Here is a 19653-nt window from a genome sequence, read left to right on the forward strand (position 1 = left end):
TAATTTTCAAACCTATTTTGATACAAGCAACTACGAAAAAAATAATTCTTACGGTATAATATGTCAAAACAAAAAGGTTCCTGGCTTGTTTAAAGACGAACTAGGCGGACAACTTATTACGGAATTTGTTGGTCTGAGATCTAAATTATATTGTATCAAAACGAAAACTAAAGAAATAAAGAAGGCAAAAGGCATTAAAAATCCCGTGGTAAAGCAGTTGTTTTTCAAAGACTACAATCAAGCTTTGTTGGATAAAAAAATAATTCGCAAGAAAAATATAATTTTTAGATCTATCAAACATCAAATATTTACTCAATCTGTTAATAAAGTGGTTTTGTCATCTAATGACGATAAACGTATCATATTAAGGAATAATATAGATACATTGGCTTGGGGCCATAAATCCAGATTATTTTAGGTAATTACAATAAGTTTCTTAGATTCATAATTATGAATAGATTGGGCATGCAATACAATATTTAGATTAAGTTTATTTTATATTTTAATTATGTAAATGTTTTAATTAGATTGCAAGCGCTTAGTTTAAGGCTAGGCTAACACAATTGTAAATTACCTATAAAATAAAATAACTAGATTAAAATACGTTTGTTGTTTTATTTAATACTTTTTATGTAATGTAACTTTAAAATATTGCTAAACTCAACCTAGGAATCGAACCCTGAACTGCTAGTTAACGAAACATTTAGATTATAATATTTTACAAATACATACCTGTAAAAAAATTGCAATCATGCAAATAGTTAACAAACGGGGTCATATTGCCGTGCAAGTTCCAGCATGTTTGCAGCGCGATAGGGTTGTCAGATATAAATTTTAGAAGGTTGGTTCTAATAATTACTTACAACGCTTTGACGTTATGAATACATTTTTTTTCTGTTCAGTTCAAAGGTTACCTGGCAGAGAATGCCCGATGTATGCCTTATGTACCAACTTTGTGATATTAAAATATAAATAAATAAATAAATGTAGTTACAACTATTAATGTTTATATCCTAACCAATATAAAAACGAGTAAATCTTTCGTTACTTTCTCAGTACCTGTTTATTATTGAATGTGTTATGGAAAAGATTGACAACCCTAGTAGCTGGACTTGAAAAATGTTAAGTTTGCAAGAAATTAGAATCCGATCAGATTATTATATTTTTTTGTCATTCATTTACTTTTCGAGCTCGGTTGAAGCGGTGTGCAATTGCATCACAAAATTGTAAGTATAATTTGATTCAAATTAAAAGGTTATTAAAAAAAATATCTTTTTCCTAATAATGTGTGTAACGTATTTTATAATTATGTTATTTTATTGTTACAGAAAATGTCCGACTGCGAAATTGTGTTCAACCAGTACGCACAAGACCCATTTGGAGCTGCTAGTGCGTTCAGGCCAGTTTGCCCTGAGCTGTACCAGCCGAGCCCCGCCGTGCCCGTGCCCGTGCCGCGGGAGCGGCAGCCCCGGCGCAGGAGCCACCGCTGCAAGAAGTCTCGGCTGCGCAGAGCTTCGTACGTGATCAACAACGAGCATCAGAGGGGGACTCGTCTCATCAAGATAAAAGTGATCGATATAAGTGGAGAATTACCCGATACATCGAACATTGAATGCGATGAAGAAAATGTAGTGTTAAGTGCACAATATGTTGTAAAAGACGATTTGGACGACATAATGAACGATACGGAAACGGTAATAAAAAAAATATGTAAGAAAATAAATGACAATAATAGTTATTAATGTATTGAAATATTATTAGTGTATGTTATTAAAGCGTAATATTATGTTAAAATAAAATAAATGTTTATTTCATAATTAATGTGTTTCTTTATAATGTCTAATCTTTTAATTCGATAGGTAGGTTAGTAATAATTTTGATAGGTACACATTACACATAAGTTAAAAAAAAACAAAAGTTTTTTACACCATGTTTTTATTCAAAATGTAAATTATTGTCTACACACCATTTTTTAATACACAGAACATTTTTTAAAGCGCAGCATTTAATATTTCTATGACTTAAACAATTTTTAAAACTATCTTTAGAATAAAGTTCATGAAGGCATTTTAAATTAGGAATATTTTGATTGCTAATGTCTAGTACATTTTCATGCTCACTCAATTCTTTGACCCACTTAATTTTTTCCTCGCCCTTTACAATAATTTTCTTATTTTTCAAATGAGGTTTTATAATTCTGTGGAATTCTCTATAGTCAATGATGCCTTCGCTCCAACGATGTCCTCTATTCTTTTCTATCCACCTCACATGTCGCTTCTCTTCATCAGTTAGCGCAAAAAAAGGATATGGTGGTTTTATTAAAAATATTTCTGTATGTTGTTGAGTAGCTAAAGCTAATTCTTTGATTATAAATTTATTATGTTTATCTTTAAATCCTTGCAAATCCAAGAATATTGTGTTACAGTTCATGATATTTTTTTGACAATATTACTCAAAGGCTTATACTCAAATATGCAATCGTTTAATAGTAAACAGTAAGCAGCCGTTTGGTCAGGAATTTCTTGATCTGACTCTATTTCAACTCTTACATCAATGGAACCTTTTAATGTTTCGTGTTGACGTGAGCAGTCAATCACAAATAAAGGAGCTACGTCTCTGAATTCCTTCAAACTCATCAACGGCTCTGGTCGACGTCCGTGATAAGACTGTTGAAATCTTGCGTACTGTTCGTATAATAAAGTAATCTTATCTTCTGAGAAACTAACATTTAGCCCTTCATATGGATAATATGATGAGTTTAAAAAAACTCTTATGTCACGCACATGACAATGATCAAACTCGGCCATTGACAAATCACTCCTATGTTTTCTATTTGTTTGTAGAGCTATAATATCATATCGCGGTTTTTCCAATTGAGATGATGTTTTGATGGACCACGTATGTTTACGTGTTTTTGGCAATAAAGGATATTCGTATAAGTCCCAATTGCGGAATGCTAAAGTGATAGCTCGATCTTTTTCCAAATGTTTTAATAGATTGGTTCTTTCACGGTCTGATACTTTAATATGAGGAACCCGCCAAACAATTTTATTAATTAATATATCTTCTACAACTTCACCCGAGTTTAACTTCAAAGCGTTGAGATTTGTATTGCTTCGCAACAGCACTAGCTCATGTTTACAGTTCATTATGATTTTTTCATAATCTTCAGCAAAACCCAACATTTTGTTCAAAGGTATAGACGCAGAGAATGTACCATCGCCAACATTAGTTGTGCCTGTAGTTGACCATCCCCAAGCTCTCGCGCTTTTGGATTCATTTTCATTCAAGGATAGATATGACTTCATGGTTGTTGTAATACCTGCATTTTTAACTTTATCTATTTCTATTCCATTAAGTTCATATCGGATATCTTGAAATAGAAATAATATCGGATTATTTACAAAATGCACACTGGATACTTTTTCTTTTTTGCTGTTGTAAACGTTCACTTTGCCTTCGATATATAAAGTGCTGAGTGACGGTAACACATACAAGTCTTGTTGATTTATAGGTATTCTTATTTCATCATTCTTGTTGAAACTTGTTACATACGGTTTGTATGAGTGATATTCAAAACTTTCAATGCTGTTATCGTACGACGTTTGTTGAGATATATTTAAAATATTCATTTTAACAAACCTATTAACTTTAAAAATTCCTTATTGCTTTTAGTTAGCCTTTTTTTCAGCTGCACCGGTGTTCTTTTACGGGAAGTTCTTTTAGGACTGACTTGAATGCATGAGGTTGTTGGGTATTTATTGAAATTGATCATTTTGGTCTAAAATGTAAATACAACTGCACTTCTTCACCGCGTAAATTAATTTGGTTATTTTCTCCGTCCAGTAAACGTATATTAATCGCAGTAATTGAACTTTGATTAACTGGAAAATATATTAAATTCTTAGGTATTTCAATAATCCGATAACCAGGTGGTACGTTAGGAACAAATTCATAAATAATATGACTTGCTTTTCCATTCACAAAAGATCCACTAATCACATCACATTCGATGCGCACGATGGTTGTAGGTAGAATACTGACAGGGTACTGAGATTCAGTGCTTATATGTGCTTTTATTATTTCCTTGCCGAATCCCAAAACTGTACCAAGTTAATTATTTTTGTTGAAATGAACTTCTTTAGAACAAAAAATGGTTGTCTTTAAAGTGTTATTATTACAAGTCAATTTTAAGACAGCGTTTTTAATATGACCTCTTAAATAATCACAAATATCTTGAAGTTCATATGATCCTTCTGGTATTTCGATAACTTCACTCTCATCATAATAAAACTTATTATTTCTTTCATCGATATTAGGTATCGAATTAAAAGTAGAAAAATACAAAAGTCCACATTCATAATCTCCGCGTAATTCTAAGGGTGGTGAGTAATCTGTTATTAAAGACGCTCCTCTCCCAGTGATAGACACAGTGAAAGACATGTTTATACTGACAATTTTATTTACTTTATTACATATTTAAATGATTTTTCCAATAACTTTTTAAAAATTTCAGACAAAGGTGACCACAGTTTGTAGTGCCAAAAGTTTGATGTTGTAAATAGTTATAGTTGACAGGTAAGTTATCTAAATATTTCATTAATTCTAATGGTGGCTTTAAATTACCAAAACTATCATAATATTCAGCGTAATTATTCTGCTTGACGTAGGCTACCCAATGGGTTCCAGGGTTTTTGGAACTATCCAAATTTAGTATTCCACACTCAATTTTTCTAGGTTTTGATGGTAATTTGTCTCTCATAAAAACACCTCGAAAGAATGGAATATCGTTAGCGTGTTCTAAAATATCTAGATTGGTGAGTGCACGTCTGGGTAGCCTCTTTCTCAGTTTTTTGAAGGGTTCAAATATAAACCGGCTCCCTTCTTATGAGGTTTGATGTAAAGGCCTTTTCCTAGTGCCACTGCTTCCATCATCCTGTTGTGTCGTTCCGCTTCCTGAAGATTTTTTTGAGCGGCTTTCGAATCATTAACAGCTTTTGCTATACCTGCAGCTCCTCCAGCCAGAGAACCCAAAGCCGACAATCCCGCAAAAATAGGGATAAGTGGTAAAAGCCCTCCACATTTTGGAATAGCAATACGGCGTGGTAAACGTATTCCTTTTTTATTTGTGAATACTTTCTTTGCTGCCGCATAGGCATATTTAATGGCTGATTGATTGTCTATAGATTTCAATTTTTTTAATTGAGATCGTATTTTTTTCACACCCGACATAAACGATTTGACACCAGCACCAGCCTTCAGTTTTGCTTTCATAGCATTTTTTACTATCCATGATGCGATTTTTTCTCCTTTTCCAGCATCTTTTGAATTTAGTCTCTTTTTCGCCATATTTAAAAGTTCTAAGTCGGCTTTGTGTCGATTGTTTAAATCACTGTTTGAATAAGCAATGTCGTGGTACATACACGCGTTATCCAATTTGTTTATACCACGATCACCTTTCTGCAACCTTTTCTGAAGTCTTGTTCCGGGGCCACAAAATTGATATCCAGGTAAATGTAACTCAAAAGGTAAATTGTCTATTAACTTATTAATAATACCACTGCCTTCCTTCATCGATAAATTTAAAGTGAATGCGAAAAATAAGTTTGCTTAATATATATATACACATTTACTGTACTAATTCACTCTTATCAACCCAACTGTTTTCTTTATTACTTAAACCTAACCATTTTACAAAAAGTTTACTTCCCTTTCTTTTAATAACTTTTTCAATCAGATAATGATCGGGATACTTAGTTCTTTGTAATTCGTATTCGTAAAACGTGCCTAAAATTATTTGCCTGTGTTTATCTTCAATTGTATATGTTTCAGGATTTGTTTGATTAACTTTTACTACACGAAAAATTTCCGTTGACCAGTTAGGGGTATAACCTTTATAAAATTCTCCTTTATATTTACTTATGCGAACAAAATCACCAACTTTTAATTTTGATCTAAGATTTTTTTTCTGTTTTTGGGTTTTAATTATGTTTGATCTAACTAAGATATGATTAGAGGTATTAACATCGACAGGCTTAAATTTCGTTATTCTATGCACAGTATTGTTATACTCTTTCACTACAGAGTTTATATTGTTTCCTAGCCATATATAACGTCCATGTAAACTAAACAGTTTGTAAATATGAGATTTTATCGTTCTTATTACACGTTCTACTATAGATGCTTTTTTTACAGAGTATGTGGAATAGTGGTTTATTTTATATTTTTTCATTAATTGTTTAAATATATCATTATAAAACTCTGTTCCTAAGTCAGTTTGCAAATTTTTTGGCTTTCGTGTGGAATCCAATAAAATATTTTGCATTGCAGTCGAAACACATTTTTTTGTTTTCGATTTAAGAGGACTAATCCATACATACTTGGATAGAGCATCTATTACAATAAGAATATATTTATATCCCTTATTGAATTGAGAAAACTTTTTAAAATCCATAAGATCTGCTTGCCATAAATCATCTATTCCTTTTATAATTGTATGCCTACGAAAAAAATTTCGTCTCGCTGCTTTGTGAAGCTCGTTAACTATGTCTAGTTTACTCATTTTTACTTGTTTTTGCTTCAATCATGCGATCGATTTCGTTTTTTGTGTAATACAATGTACTTAAATTACTAGAAGTTAATTTTTCTAAATTGTTTAAGTAAATTTTTAAATTACTTTGAATTTTTTTCATTTCATTTTTAAGTTCTTTAATGCATCTATCGACATATTCCTTATTCACAGCTTCATCATCATTTTCAGGAGTTTGTAATCCCTTTAATCGCGAAGATTTCAAATCGAAGTCACCTGTATCTGATTTAACTAATGTTTCAGCGAGCGTGTCAATAAATTCAGATAGTCGTAAACGTTTATGTACGTGATGACCAAATTTATCAATGTTCATTGCAACCTTTCTGCTTTCTTTGCTCAATTAAGACTGTTGTATTAAGCTGATTGATGATGTTTATATTTCACATTTATTATACCAGCTTCGGACAGTTCCTCGATTATTGCATAAATTTCATTATCTACTCCAGTGTTGCCAGCTTCTCTTGATGCGAGTAGTAATTTTAATCGTTCGACTAATTCGTTTGGATCGTCCCAATAAACCAAATCGGTATCAGATTTTACTTTTTTTAAAATATCAATACCTCGCCCCTGTGAAACGCTTTCCATGCTACTAGTTACGTTTCGTGCAAATTTAAATAATGGTTTTATTACATTCGTATATTTAAATCCCTTATTACTATTGACTGGTTTGGATGCATCCCAATTTCGCCTATGTGCATTAGTGTCTATAAGTAAAAGTTTATAGTTTTCCAAATCATCCTTTGAAACAATATCTAGATTTGGAATCTTTTTATACAATAATTCCTTTAGACCTTGAGTGTTTTCCATGACTCGATTTCCGATTTTTAGTGTTCGACCATCATCGTAAACACGTGATTTTCCAAGCATAAGTTTCCCTCGTTCATTTCTAACGCCATAAGGGACGTCTTTCATCACATCAGATGACGTGGACCATGATAATGATGCGTTTCCAACACTTGATGGAGAAGACTGAAGGGACTTAAATGAATTCTCGCTCACGTTATGCTCTTCAGGTGGCGATGTCGTGAGGGTTTTGTCAGATGTTCGAAAAACGTCATCTGTCGAGTTTTCTTCTTCATCTACAGATTCTTCATAATCTTCGCTTTGGGAGTTCGATGACTCGCTTTCACTGTACTTAGCTCTTTTTATAGAATGATATTGCTCAGTTTCGTCTTCGTTTATTTTCTGTTTTTCACAAGGTTTGTTTGCCAATCGATTAAGTGGATCAACAATAGGCTTAAACATCGTTTCCAAAGCAACGTCATTAGCACTTTTAGCATTTTTTATCATCTTAACTTTCCTTTTTACAGCTTTTGCTGATTTAACAATTTGTTCCTTTAAATTTCTGTTCATATTAATAAGTTTCCACTCAGCATGAAATCACAAATGAAACTGATTAATTACCAATATAACATCTATTTATGAATGTTACACCACCATTGTTAGTCGACTACTATGAACGTATCGAATGCCATTCTATAATATCCCTTATTTCGTTCACAGTCTTTGTTGATTACGACATAACTGTAAGGTTTTCTCCAAACAGTAGAGCACATTTCGCGGAACTGAGTCCATGTCATATCAGATCCTACATGTTCTTCATAAACATGTTTCAAATTTATATCGTCTTGCTTAAATAATATTATCAAATTGGAATTGTCCCTCACAAGTTGTTTGGGTATTTTAGTGTAAGTTTGATTAATATAAAAACAATCAATATTTTTATGGCGACCCATTGCAAAATAGTCCCTGATGTTATTTTGGTTTTCACAAGCAACGTCATCGAATATAATAATTGAGTCAGGCAAAGCTTCATGCGGGCTCAATATTTCACTGTTATGATTATATTTGTAATAAGATATGCCTGCAACCCTATTTAACACGTGTTCTAAAAATATGTATTTAGGTTGATACAAAGATTTAGAATACACGTAAAGGTTACGAAAACGCGGACCATCCTGATGTAACAGTAAGCTAATAACTAAATTTGTCTTTCCGCAATTGGATGGACCACAAACAAGGCTGCGTATAGTGTTAGGTAATAGTTTACCATGACGTTTTGGTACAGTTGATGACACAGGACCAACACATTCTAATTTTAACGAGTCTTTTTGCTTCAGGAACTTCATTTATCTAATTAAAAGGTCCGCTGTGCTGCAATAGCTTAATTATAATGACAATATTCATCGCGTTAAAACATTTAAATAGTTCAGTTTAAAGAAGTTCATTAGCTCTGGTAAGTATAATAAGGTGCGCAGAATCCATGCATTGTAGTTCAAGCAATCATGGATATGTTTTCTGATTATTACAATCGTTTGGTATGTATTGGGCATGACTAATTCACTTTTTTCGAATGAGCGATCGAAGAGAGCGAATGGTGAAGAAAAAAGTGAATTAGAATGCCCAATACATACCTACTGACGTCACAACAGCTGACTTGCAGCGCGACGCTTTCGCCGACCGACGCGTCCATGTCCGCGCCCGGTCCGGTCACGCCGCCGTTGCAATCGATGCCAACCAACAATGTATCTCTCTCTGCAGTCACGCCGTCGATCGCTGATGAATCTAGTACCACGGTCTTATTACCCACCGCGTCAGTGTATACTTATGACAATAATAAGACGTGTCAAAAATTACGCGTGTTTCTAGACACAGGTTCGATGAGCAACTTTATCACAAATAAATGTTGTGCGCGACTGAACTTAAAAGTCAATCCGCTACCTACCACTATTAAGGGCATAGGTCAGTCTGAAAGTGTGTCGCTAGGATATGTATCTTTCACAATTGCCTCACGCTTTGATCCCAGGTGTAAATACACAATTAACGCACGCGTCATTGATACAATAACCGATTATTTACCTAATGTAAGGGTTGACATAACCCAGTTATCGCATTTACAAGGTCTTCCTATGGCTGATGACAGCTTCGATATCCCTGCTGAAATCGATTGTTTGTTAGGCAATGAGATATTCCCGCTTCTTTTAGGTAGTAATAAAATAACTTCACCGCAATCCTCTGTCATCGCCATCGAAACCACGCTCGGATATCTCGCTATGGGACGCGCTCAGTGCTACTCAGCTCATTCACGCAATGATAATAAAGCATTCTTTTGCAATGTAGACTTGCACTCATTAGAATCACTCACGCAACGCTTTTGGGAGCTTGAAAGTGTACCTACTAAGAGACACATCAGCCCTGACGACGAAATATGTGAAAACATTTTCCAATCAACTCATTCTCGCGACGACTCTGGGACGTATACCGTTTCTTTGCCATTTAAACTCGACCCATCAGAACTCGGCGATTCTTACTTTACTGCTAGGCGTCGCTTCTATAACTTAGAGAAAAAGTTAGACTCAACTCCGGGCTTACGCACTAACTATAATGAAAATATTCAAGACTGTATCGATCGCGGTTTTCTGTCAAAAGTTGAAAACGCATCGAATTCAGAGGAAAATACTCCAAATTATTATATACCTCATCATGCAGTATACCGACCAGATAAACTCACTTCAAAAACTCGAGTCGTTTTAGATGCAAGTTGTAAAACAACCTCTGGAAAGTCGTTAAATGATGTTCTTTACACTGGCCCAAACTTACAAAGTAATATTTTTGATCTTTTAATTAACTTACGCATTTTCTCAGTCGCTTTATCTGCTGATATTGAAAAGATGTATTTCTGTGTAAAGCTTGATCAAAATCACCACCCGTTTCAACGCATATTATTTCGATTTGATCCTGAATCACCGATTGATACTTATCAATACAATAGGGTTTCTTTTGGCGTTTCTAGCTCGCCGTACCTCGCTATGCGTGTCGTTCGCCAACTCGCTGAGGACGAGCGCGCGAATTATCCTATCGCCGCGTCTGAAGCTCAATCCTGTATGTATATGGACGATTATGTCTCATCGATGGACGGGTTAGAAAAAGCTGAACAATCTTACCATCAAATGGTTAAGATGTTCATGGCCGGGGGGTTTAAAATGGTTAAGTGGATCTCGAACAACCCTGAGCTTATAAATAAGATTCCCGATTCGCATAAAAATCCACAGCTCGTCGATTTTGACACTGACTCAGAAATTACGACAAAAATCGTAGGCATGCAGTGGCAACCTAATGATGACGTTTTTCTTTACAAAATTAACTCTACTAACTCTGACCAATGCACAAAACGCACGATTCTTTCCGCAACCGCTAGATTATTCGACCCTTTGGGTTTTCTAGGCCCTGTGACAGCGTTTCTCAAACTTTTAATTCAAGAATGCTGGCAGCGCGAACTTGAATGGGATCAGCCAGTTCCAGACTCAATAAAAAATAAATGGAATCGGTTTGATAGTGAGATTAACTATTTATCGCAATTAAAAATATCTCGTCATATAGGAATCACCGCGGGTTGTCACGTCACTATCATGGGCTTCGCGGACGCCAGCGAAGTATGCTACGGAGCTGTAGTTTATGTGCGCGTGAGCTCTGATGCAGATTCACCCGGTGAAGTCTTTCTTATCGCATCCAAATCGCGCGTCGCGCCTTTAAAGAAAATATCTCTTGCGCGGTTTGAACTGTGCGCAGCGCTGCTCTTGACAAATCTTTTATTATCGGTTCGCGATAGTATAGAGAATCGTTATCCTGTTAACTCAATTTACGCATTTTCAGACTCGACTGTCACTCTCACGTGGATACATTCTCCCGCGTACAAATTTCACACATTTGTTGCGAATAGAATTACTGAAATTAATTCGAAACTCAACGCAAAAATTTGGCATCATGTTAATGGAAATGAAAATCCTGCAGATGTAATATCGCGACCTGTAACTCCTAAAGCATTATTAAATCAATTAAATTGGTTTCACTCTCCTCAATGGACAGCTCAGCCAATCTCGCAATGGCCTATCGAGCCATTTCAAGTTTCATCTAACAGTGTTCGACTGGAAGAGAAAACTATCGCTCTTGTTTCAGAGACAAACTCTCAATCGAACTCTCACTTTTTCGATCGATTAATTGATCGCATTTCCACGTACCCAAAATTATTACGCGCTACTGTGTACGTGTTACGCTTCGCTAAAATACTACGTTCAAACGGAGTGGTTACATCCTCTGATTTAGAACTCGCTGAACTCTATTTAGTACGCCATATACAGGCACTATTTTTTACTCAAGATATGCACGCAATTAAAAATAATAAACCCTTTAACAAATCGCTTCTCAAACTTAACCCTTTCATTGACTCTGATAATATACTTCGTGTCGGAGGTCGACTCACTCACTCTCAACTCAACTATGGACAAAAGCATCCAATCATTCTATCGCCTAAACATCGCTTCACTCAACTTTTAGTTGATTACTTTCATGTATGTAATTTACATACTGGTCCTTCACTTCTACTCAGTCTGCTTAGACAGAAATTTTGGATACTTTCCGCACGTAACTTAGTACGTCAAAGAGTGCATCAATGCAATATCTGTTTTCGTTTAAACCCTAAATCTACAAACCCTCTTATGGGCGACTTGTCATCATTTCGCGTTTCAGAAGCTAAAGCCTTTGTTTATACATCGGTCGATTATGCAGGTCCCTTCTTTATTACTCACATTCGCCGCAGAGGTGTTAAAAGCCAGAAGGCTTATATTTGTTTATTTTGCTGTCTTACAACTAAGGCTCTACACATAGAGTTAGTTTCAGACTTAAGCTCTGATCTATTTCTCGCCGCTTTTCGTCGATTCATTTGTAGAAGAGGCCCCGTTTCCATGATATATAGCGACGGAGGTACTAACTTCATTGGCGCTAAACGCAAGCTTGACGAAATTTACGCTCTTTTAGAATCTGACTCTCACAAAAATTATTTAAGTTCACATTTGGCTGAACAACGCATTAAGTTTCTTCATAGTCCACCATATGGTCCGCACTTTAACGGCATCACGGAGATAAATGTTCGTTATGTAAAAACGCATCTTTATAAAGTTATTGGTCTTCAAGTGTTAACATACGAAGAGTTCAACACTGTACTTGTACAAATAGAAGGCTTATTGAATAGTAGACCATTGTGTGTTCTTAGCTCTGACCCATCTGATATATCCGCTCTCACTCCCAATCACTTTCTCAATATAACTCCACTGAAATTCTTACCAGTAGAGGATGTCTCTGATATTTCTGACAATCGGTTAACGCGTTATCAGTTAGTCAATAAATTAGTGCAAAGCTTTTGGCGTCGCTGGAGTCAGGAGTATTTAACTTCTCTACAACGCCGTGAAAAGTGGAATACGGTGACCAAACCGATAGATGTGGGCTCTGTTGTTGTTATAAAAGATGACAATGCGCATCCTCTTTGTTGGCCATTGGGTGTGGTTGTGGAAGTATATCCCGGAAAGGACAAAATCATTCGCACCTTAAAGATTCGCACTGCAACCGGTACTTATGTTCGGCCTGTAGTTAGAGTTTGTCCTCTTCCTTTACAGTAACTCAAATAATGTTCTTAACTTTATTTTAACCTTAACTTTAATTTAACACAACTTTAACGCTAATTTAACTCGTTTAGTTCTCTCTAACGCATGTTTTTTTACGTTTTTAACTTTTTTTTTACAAACGCTACTCAATCTAGAGGAAGACCTCTAGGCCGGGGGAGTTGTACGCGCCAGCATTAAAACCTCATACATTTCGAACTCATGTCACACTATTCTATCACTCATTCTGACAGTCCTTTTTCCTATCCTCTCCCTCCCACCTTCAGTCTCGCTCTCGCATCGCAACGCGCCGCTTCGCCTACCTATCTGGGCGTTAATACTAAATAAGTATCCAAAATAAACCAATTCAAATAAACCCAAATCGCGCGCTAAACTCATCTCAATAAAAATTCAAGTGTTTGTGAAAGTGAAAGAAGAACCAAGCTTGGACCGTCCTGTGGAGTCTGCTCAATCGAAGGTATCCCATCCCGTTCCTATCCCAATCTCCTACACCAACGAAACAGATTTATTATTCCAGCAGTAGTTATCTACTTTTAATTGAATTTTAAAGTAACGTTTTTATTAAATATTTTGTACAGATATTCATTGTCCACTCTTCAAATGTTATATTAACTTTGTACGAGTAGGTATAATTCAAAACGCAAAGTTTGACAAATAAAGATTTATCTAATTTATGAACCTATGTAAATAATAGCGTAATTATATTCATGAACTCCAAACACTTTTTTCTGTAAATAGTTACACGTAGCAAAATATGTTTAAATATTATGTTACACAAAACACGAGTACGTGACTAAAAGCTCACGTAAGACACGTCTGTCACATAGACTCATTTCACGTTCCATTAAGTACGTAACTATAGTAAATAGCAAAAATATACTTCAATAAATAGTATTTATATATTACTCCTATAATACAAAACACGTGTGCGTGACAGAGCTCACGTTGATCACGTAAAAAGCACGTGTAACAAAAATATACAAATTTCACGTTCTGTTAAGTTCTCTTTATAGGCCCACTGTCTAGCTTATGTACGATATTAATATAAACTAGCGGCCGCCCGCGACTTCGTACGCGTGGATCCCGTTTTACCCCCTTGATCTATCTAACGCGGTTTAGATTTTTTCATACAAATGTTTTTTCCCGCTAACTCCCGTTCCCGTGGGAATTTTGCAATATCCTGTTGTAACTAAGCTTTAAGTTTACTAAGGTACCTGCATGCCAAATTTCAAGCGTCTAACTTAAGCGGTATAGATTTTTCATACAAAAGGATTTTCCCGCTAATTCCCGTTCCCGTGGGAATTAATAAGTATCCTATAACCTGCCCAGGAGTATGAAGAATAATTGTACCAAGTTTCGTTAAAATCCGTCGAGTAGTTTTTGTTTCTATAAGGAACATACAGACAGACAGACAGACAGACAGACAGACAGACAGACACACATTTTACTGATTGCATTTTTGCCATCAGTATCGATCACTAATCACCCCCTGATAGTTATTTTGAAAATATATTTCATGTACAGAATTGACCTCTCTACAGATTTATTATAAGTAGGTATAGATAAGGCAGAATAATCATTTTTGAATTTGAATTGAGGTCGTCGGTCCATTTTATCCCACACTGCGTTTTTCGGCACGTGGCCTCAACTCCAGAACCTTGCTGCCCCATTGGCGTACTATAAAGATAGCAGGGAGGCGCTGGATGCAAGCCGATACTAAGTGACGGGGAAATCATTGGGGGAGGCCTATGTTCAGCACGGGACGTCCTGTGGCTGAAATGATGATGATGGTGATGATAAATTTGAATTATAGGCTCTCCCACAATTCGGCGTACTCTCCAGAAGTCCTGTGGGATTGTTGGTGTGGTATGGAGGCGACGAGTCTGGGAAGGTCAATTTGAACAAACAGTATCCAGGTTCGAGGTTGAAGACTCCGGCTCTGCCTATCTGGGTAAGAATATTTTATTGGAGTCAGGCAGTAAGAAAAGACAAATTGTAATATAACATAATTACTAATTACTACTTATTTATTAGGACAAATTAATATTTATGTATACCATGATTGATACTTTTGGAGTCGGTGCCAAGATTATGAAACGTGTGAAGTTTGCCTGCACCGACTCCAAAAGTATCAATCATGGTATACATAAATATTAATTTGTCCTAATAAATAAGTAATTAGTAATTATTTTTCTACTTTTTAGTGTATGTTTTTTGGAGTCGGTTTTTTTTTTATAAAAATTAACTTATTTCTTGCTTTTTAGTTAACTAATTATTACTTTGGTGTTACCACTGAAGGTAGGCAGTATATTCTTCATGTCAAGTGTAAAATAATATTCTCTACAAAATACAGGTTACCATATCGGCAACCTAAAAAGTTCATCCCCAATTTTCCATCCTTTTGATAATACCTATTCAACAAAAAAATAATCGTTCAAATTGGTTTATAATCGACGGAGATATTGCGTATAAAAAAGTTCATCCCCAATTTTCCACCCTTGGGGGTTGTTTTTTTTTATTATTAAATTTAAATAGGACCACTCTTGAGGTATTACCTATACGCCGAAAAAAGATTTGTTCAAATCGGTTCATAATTGGCGGAGTTATCGCGTAGCAAACATAGAAAAAAAAAACATACGGGTCGAATTGAGAACCTCCTCCTTTTTTTGAAGTCAGTTGAAAAGTAAAGAAGTAGTTCCAAAAATCGTCTGTCGTTGCACATGGTAGCAGCAGGCAAACTTTACATGTTTCATAATCTTGGCACCGACTCCAGAAGTATCAATCATGGTATACCTACATAAATATTAATAATTCGTCCTAATAAATAAGTAGGTAATTAGTAATTATTTTTCTACTTTTTAGTGTAGGTTTTTTGGAGTCGGTTTTATTTTTTTTTATAAAATTTTACTTATATTTTGCAGTTATGACGTAAACAGTTGTTACAGAAAACTTCTTATATTGTAGGTGACAAGCTGCTCCGGCCATTTTGGTGTTCTATTCAACACTAATCGAGAACTACTGAGAAACTATCATGCTGAGAGGAGGTAAATATTGGTCTGTCAAGCAAAAACAATTTTCATCGTAATATTTCTGGCAAAAATTCATAACTAAAACTATTTGTATTTTGTCCACGTTACTTCGTAGGAACCGACTCACTTATGCGCTTTAGTGTTATTGTAACGGTTGATTAAATGATTAGAGACATCCCGTTTTTTGCAGGAACTGTTTTTACAGGATCCTAAGTTTGAATATTGACGTTTACACGAACCGGTGCAAACATTCGTCCCGCAAAATACCGATCCGTTCGTCTTTCGAACACATACAAATTATGTGTTTTTACACGACAGTCCAGTTTTGCAGGATCGTGCATTATCTACTGGAGCCAACCCTAATCCTTCTAACTTGTGACATTCGTACGTATGTTTCAGATTTGATATCCAGTACTACACCTGCGGAGGCTGTAATGTCCTCCTAAATGTAGATACCCGTGCCCATGATGACGTGGGAACCCTGAGGAATGACGACATCAGTGCCACTCCATTGGAAAAGCTCATCCATACCAAGTATTTATTTTTTAATCTTTTTTACACGTAAGGTGATGAATCCCCCATTCAAAGAGGAGGGGGGTGGGCCCACATATGGGGGCATTTTTTTCGATTAAATTGACATCACAACATCGCCATAAATTATCGCTAGCCCTATCCCAAACACACTGTATATGGTAGATTTCTATTTAACTAAGCTTTATCAAGTAATATATTTATTACACTGAACTTAATCTAGTAATATAAGTATTATCACTAAACTTGGGCCGTTTTATAACTATATTCCTAGTGAGATAGTAATGAATCGCTTTCGTATAACTATGTTACGGTATATAATTATATCCCTAGGGATATAACTATATTACGGCTATAACTATCTTACTGCGACATATGCACATAAATGTTATATGCTGAATAAAGGTATCTATTCTATTCTATTAGATGACAGCACATCAGGCTATAAATTTTTGCTGCCAAATCGCTCATAAAGTGTTAGTGCAGGCGCACACCGTTGATTTTTCGTCGGCCGATAGTTTAGTCGGGCAGTTGATCAAAACGGGACTATTCCCACCTCTCGTTCCCACCACTGCAACTCCTGTGTAGCCAGGATCTACAGCTTGACCGCCACAAAAACCCAACCAATGAAGGTCAAGTTTGTCCCGGGGGAAAGTTAAACTGTCATTGGACCCGCAACGAAATTAATCAGAAGAACATAGGAGGAGTTCGAAATTAAGGTTCGACTTCCCTCTATTGCAAAGCGGATGACAGGTGACAAACAAAGGGCAGTTGATCAGTATGGGCAATGTATGGGAGTGCGCACACTACGCCGATTCGATTTGGCCGATTCTTCATACAATTTAAAATTGGGCACAACTATCGGCCAACTAAAAATCAACGGTGTGCGCCTACTCTTAACGTTGATGTACCGTCGCCTGGTACAAGTAACGAACTTAATGCCGGGGGGCATACCCTACCAGTCAATCACAGGTCAAGCAGAGAAAGTAAGACTGTGCAAAATTATTGATTATGATGATTAACGTATACATTCATCATCATAATTTCAGCCACAGGATGATCAGAGCTAAACATAGATGAATCCCATAGATTTTCAGATTGGCTGGTTAGAAGTATGCAATTAATTAATGTGCTATTAATTTACAAAATTAATAGACTCATCAGTAAAGATACTTATTTTTGCAGCTATGTCAATTTGTATCCGACTATAACAGCAGTTATTATTTGCAGTAATGTTAGTAAACGTTTTCTAGCTATCTTATTATCTTTACTAGGTGTTATACAAGTCAAGTTGTAACTAGATAGAATAAAAATTCAATTGTCTGGAGCAGAAATCGTATTTTCGGTTTTGGTATTAGGGTCAAATCTTGTTAGGTATAACCTCATATTATTCAATTCAAAGTGATTTACCGAATCGTAGAATTTATTGGGTTTTACTTCAACGTATTCAAATTGTACATAATACACTATCTTTTTTATTAGCAGAATGTCAGACGTGTTTCATTAAATACACACTGATTCGACAATTTATACCACTTTTCCGTATAACGTTACGAACCACACAATAGGATTTTTTCAGTTTTTTTTTCTGATAAAAGGTTCACATACCTACACAAAGTACACAAATATACATGGTGCACAATTTATGGGTTGCTTTGTTATAGCTCGCTAGTGGAGAGAAAGGGCGATAATTATCGATGCTACTATAACTTTGTTAAACAGTAAACAGTTATGTAGATGACAAAAGATATATGATACTTTGAGATGCATAATTGTGGAAAAACAGAATGAAAGTATTTTTCAGGAAGACTACTGATGCCCAAAAAGATTTTTAAAATTTTTAGCTTGCACATAATATTTAACTTAACTGGATAAATAAATACTGAGCGGGCTTTTCTTCGTTCACAGTTTTAGTATTATAATAGTGTCAGTCAAAGTATACACAGTTACACACACATGCGGTTACTTCTTTGCACCCGAGATAACAACGCGAGGGATCAAAGGAAAAATCGGACGTAATACGATACAAATGTCACAGTAATCGACTATCGACTATCGACAAATTAGTACCGAACAACACTATTATCCCGCCCATTTCACGCACCTGCGGAGGATGTGGCAGATAACGCAGATCGATACATACCTGCCGCTAAACGAGTTACAACTTGTCCGTGGAATTTTAACGGTTAAAAACTGTAATTTACGTTTGTTGGTCACTGTTAAATATTTATTGTATTATTTTCACTTAACAACTCCTCAAAGCAGAAACCAGGTTCAAAGTCAAGGAGTAAAAGAGTGATTACGTATAGACAGCTCAATAGACTAGATTATTGTTGCAAAATCGCCCCTATTAGTTCATCATCATCATCATCATCTCAGCCATAGGACGTCCACTGCTGAAAATAGGCCTCCCCCAATGCCTTCCATGTTGCACGTTTTCCCTATTAGTTAGGTACCTACAATCCTACATCTATAGATGCTACAGTATTTATCATGACGTGCTGTCGTGTAAAAAATGGTACCTAGGATAAAAAGAAGTAGAGTGTATTTTGAAGAGCCATCGTCAGTTATTATTACTTTTTCTCTTACAGGTGGCAAGACGCGAAAATTACATGGACGGGAGCTGCGCCGTATGTGGGAGAACAACCGCTTCAATAAATAGCTCTACTTATTTTGCAAACTGAAAAATGATCAACTAGTTCAATGTATTCCTCAGTGTCTATGATAGTAACGCTTTACAACATAATAAATTCTTAATCTATGTTTAACCCTATACTTGGCAACGACGGTTTTGGTTAATATTTGTGATTTACACTATAAATATTGGATTTATGACGACTAAAAATCATGTAAAAAATACGAAAAAAAATCTTAGGTATGTAGTTTTGGAAATATAGTATGTATCTTTAAGTGCACATTGCCAGCTTTGTAGTAAATTAAAACATGGTTTATTTGTTAGTAGAAATTAGTTATTTAAATGAAAATTACTACAAAACCTTAAGCTATTCACTATTTTATAAATAAAAAATAAATATCTTTTACAAAAAAC

At 35.4% G+C, this 19653-nt stretch overlaps 1 protein-coding gene across 1 annotated transcript in view; it reads left to right on the forward strand.

Annotated features, from left to right (window-relative positions):
* Positions 1-19367, forward strand: part of LOC135085687 (inactive ubiquitin carboxyl-terminal hydrolase MINDY-4B) — a 45771-nt gene extending 26404 nt beyond the window's left edge. Inside the window, exons 11-14 of the mRNA XM_063980498.1 lie at positions 14858-14995; positions 16009-16088; positions 16473-16607; positions 19196-19367. Of these exons, the coding sequence (XP_063836568.1) occupies positions 14858-14995; positions 16009-16088; positions 16473-16607; positions 19196-19262 (420 nt within the window). The 3' untranslated portion in view covers positions 19263-19367. The remainder of the gene's footprint in view (positions 1-14857; positions 14996-16008; positions 16089-16472; positions 16608-19195) is intronic.
* The last annotated feature ends 286 nt before the right edge of the window (positions 19368-19653 follow it).

This window comes from Ostrinia nubilalis, chromosome 2 (assembly GCF_963855985.1).
Source record: "Ostrinia nubilalis chromosome 2, ilOstNubi1.1, whole genome shotgun sequence".
NCBI classification, from domain to species: domain Eukaryota; kingdom Metazoa; phylum Arthropoda; class Insecta; order Lepidoptera; family Crambidae; genus Ostrinia; species Ostrinia nubilalis.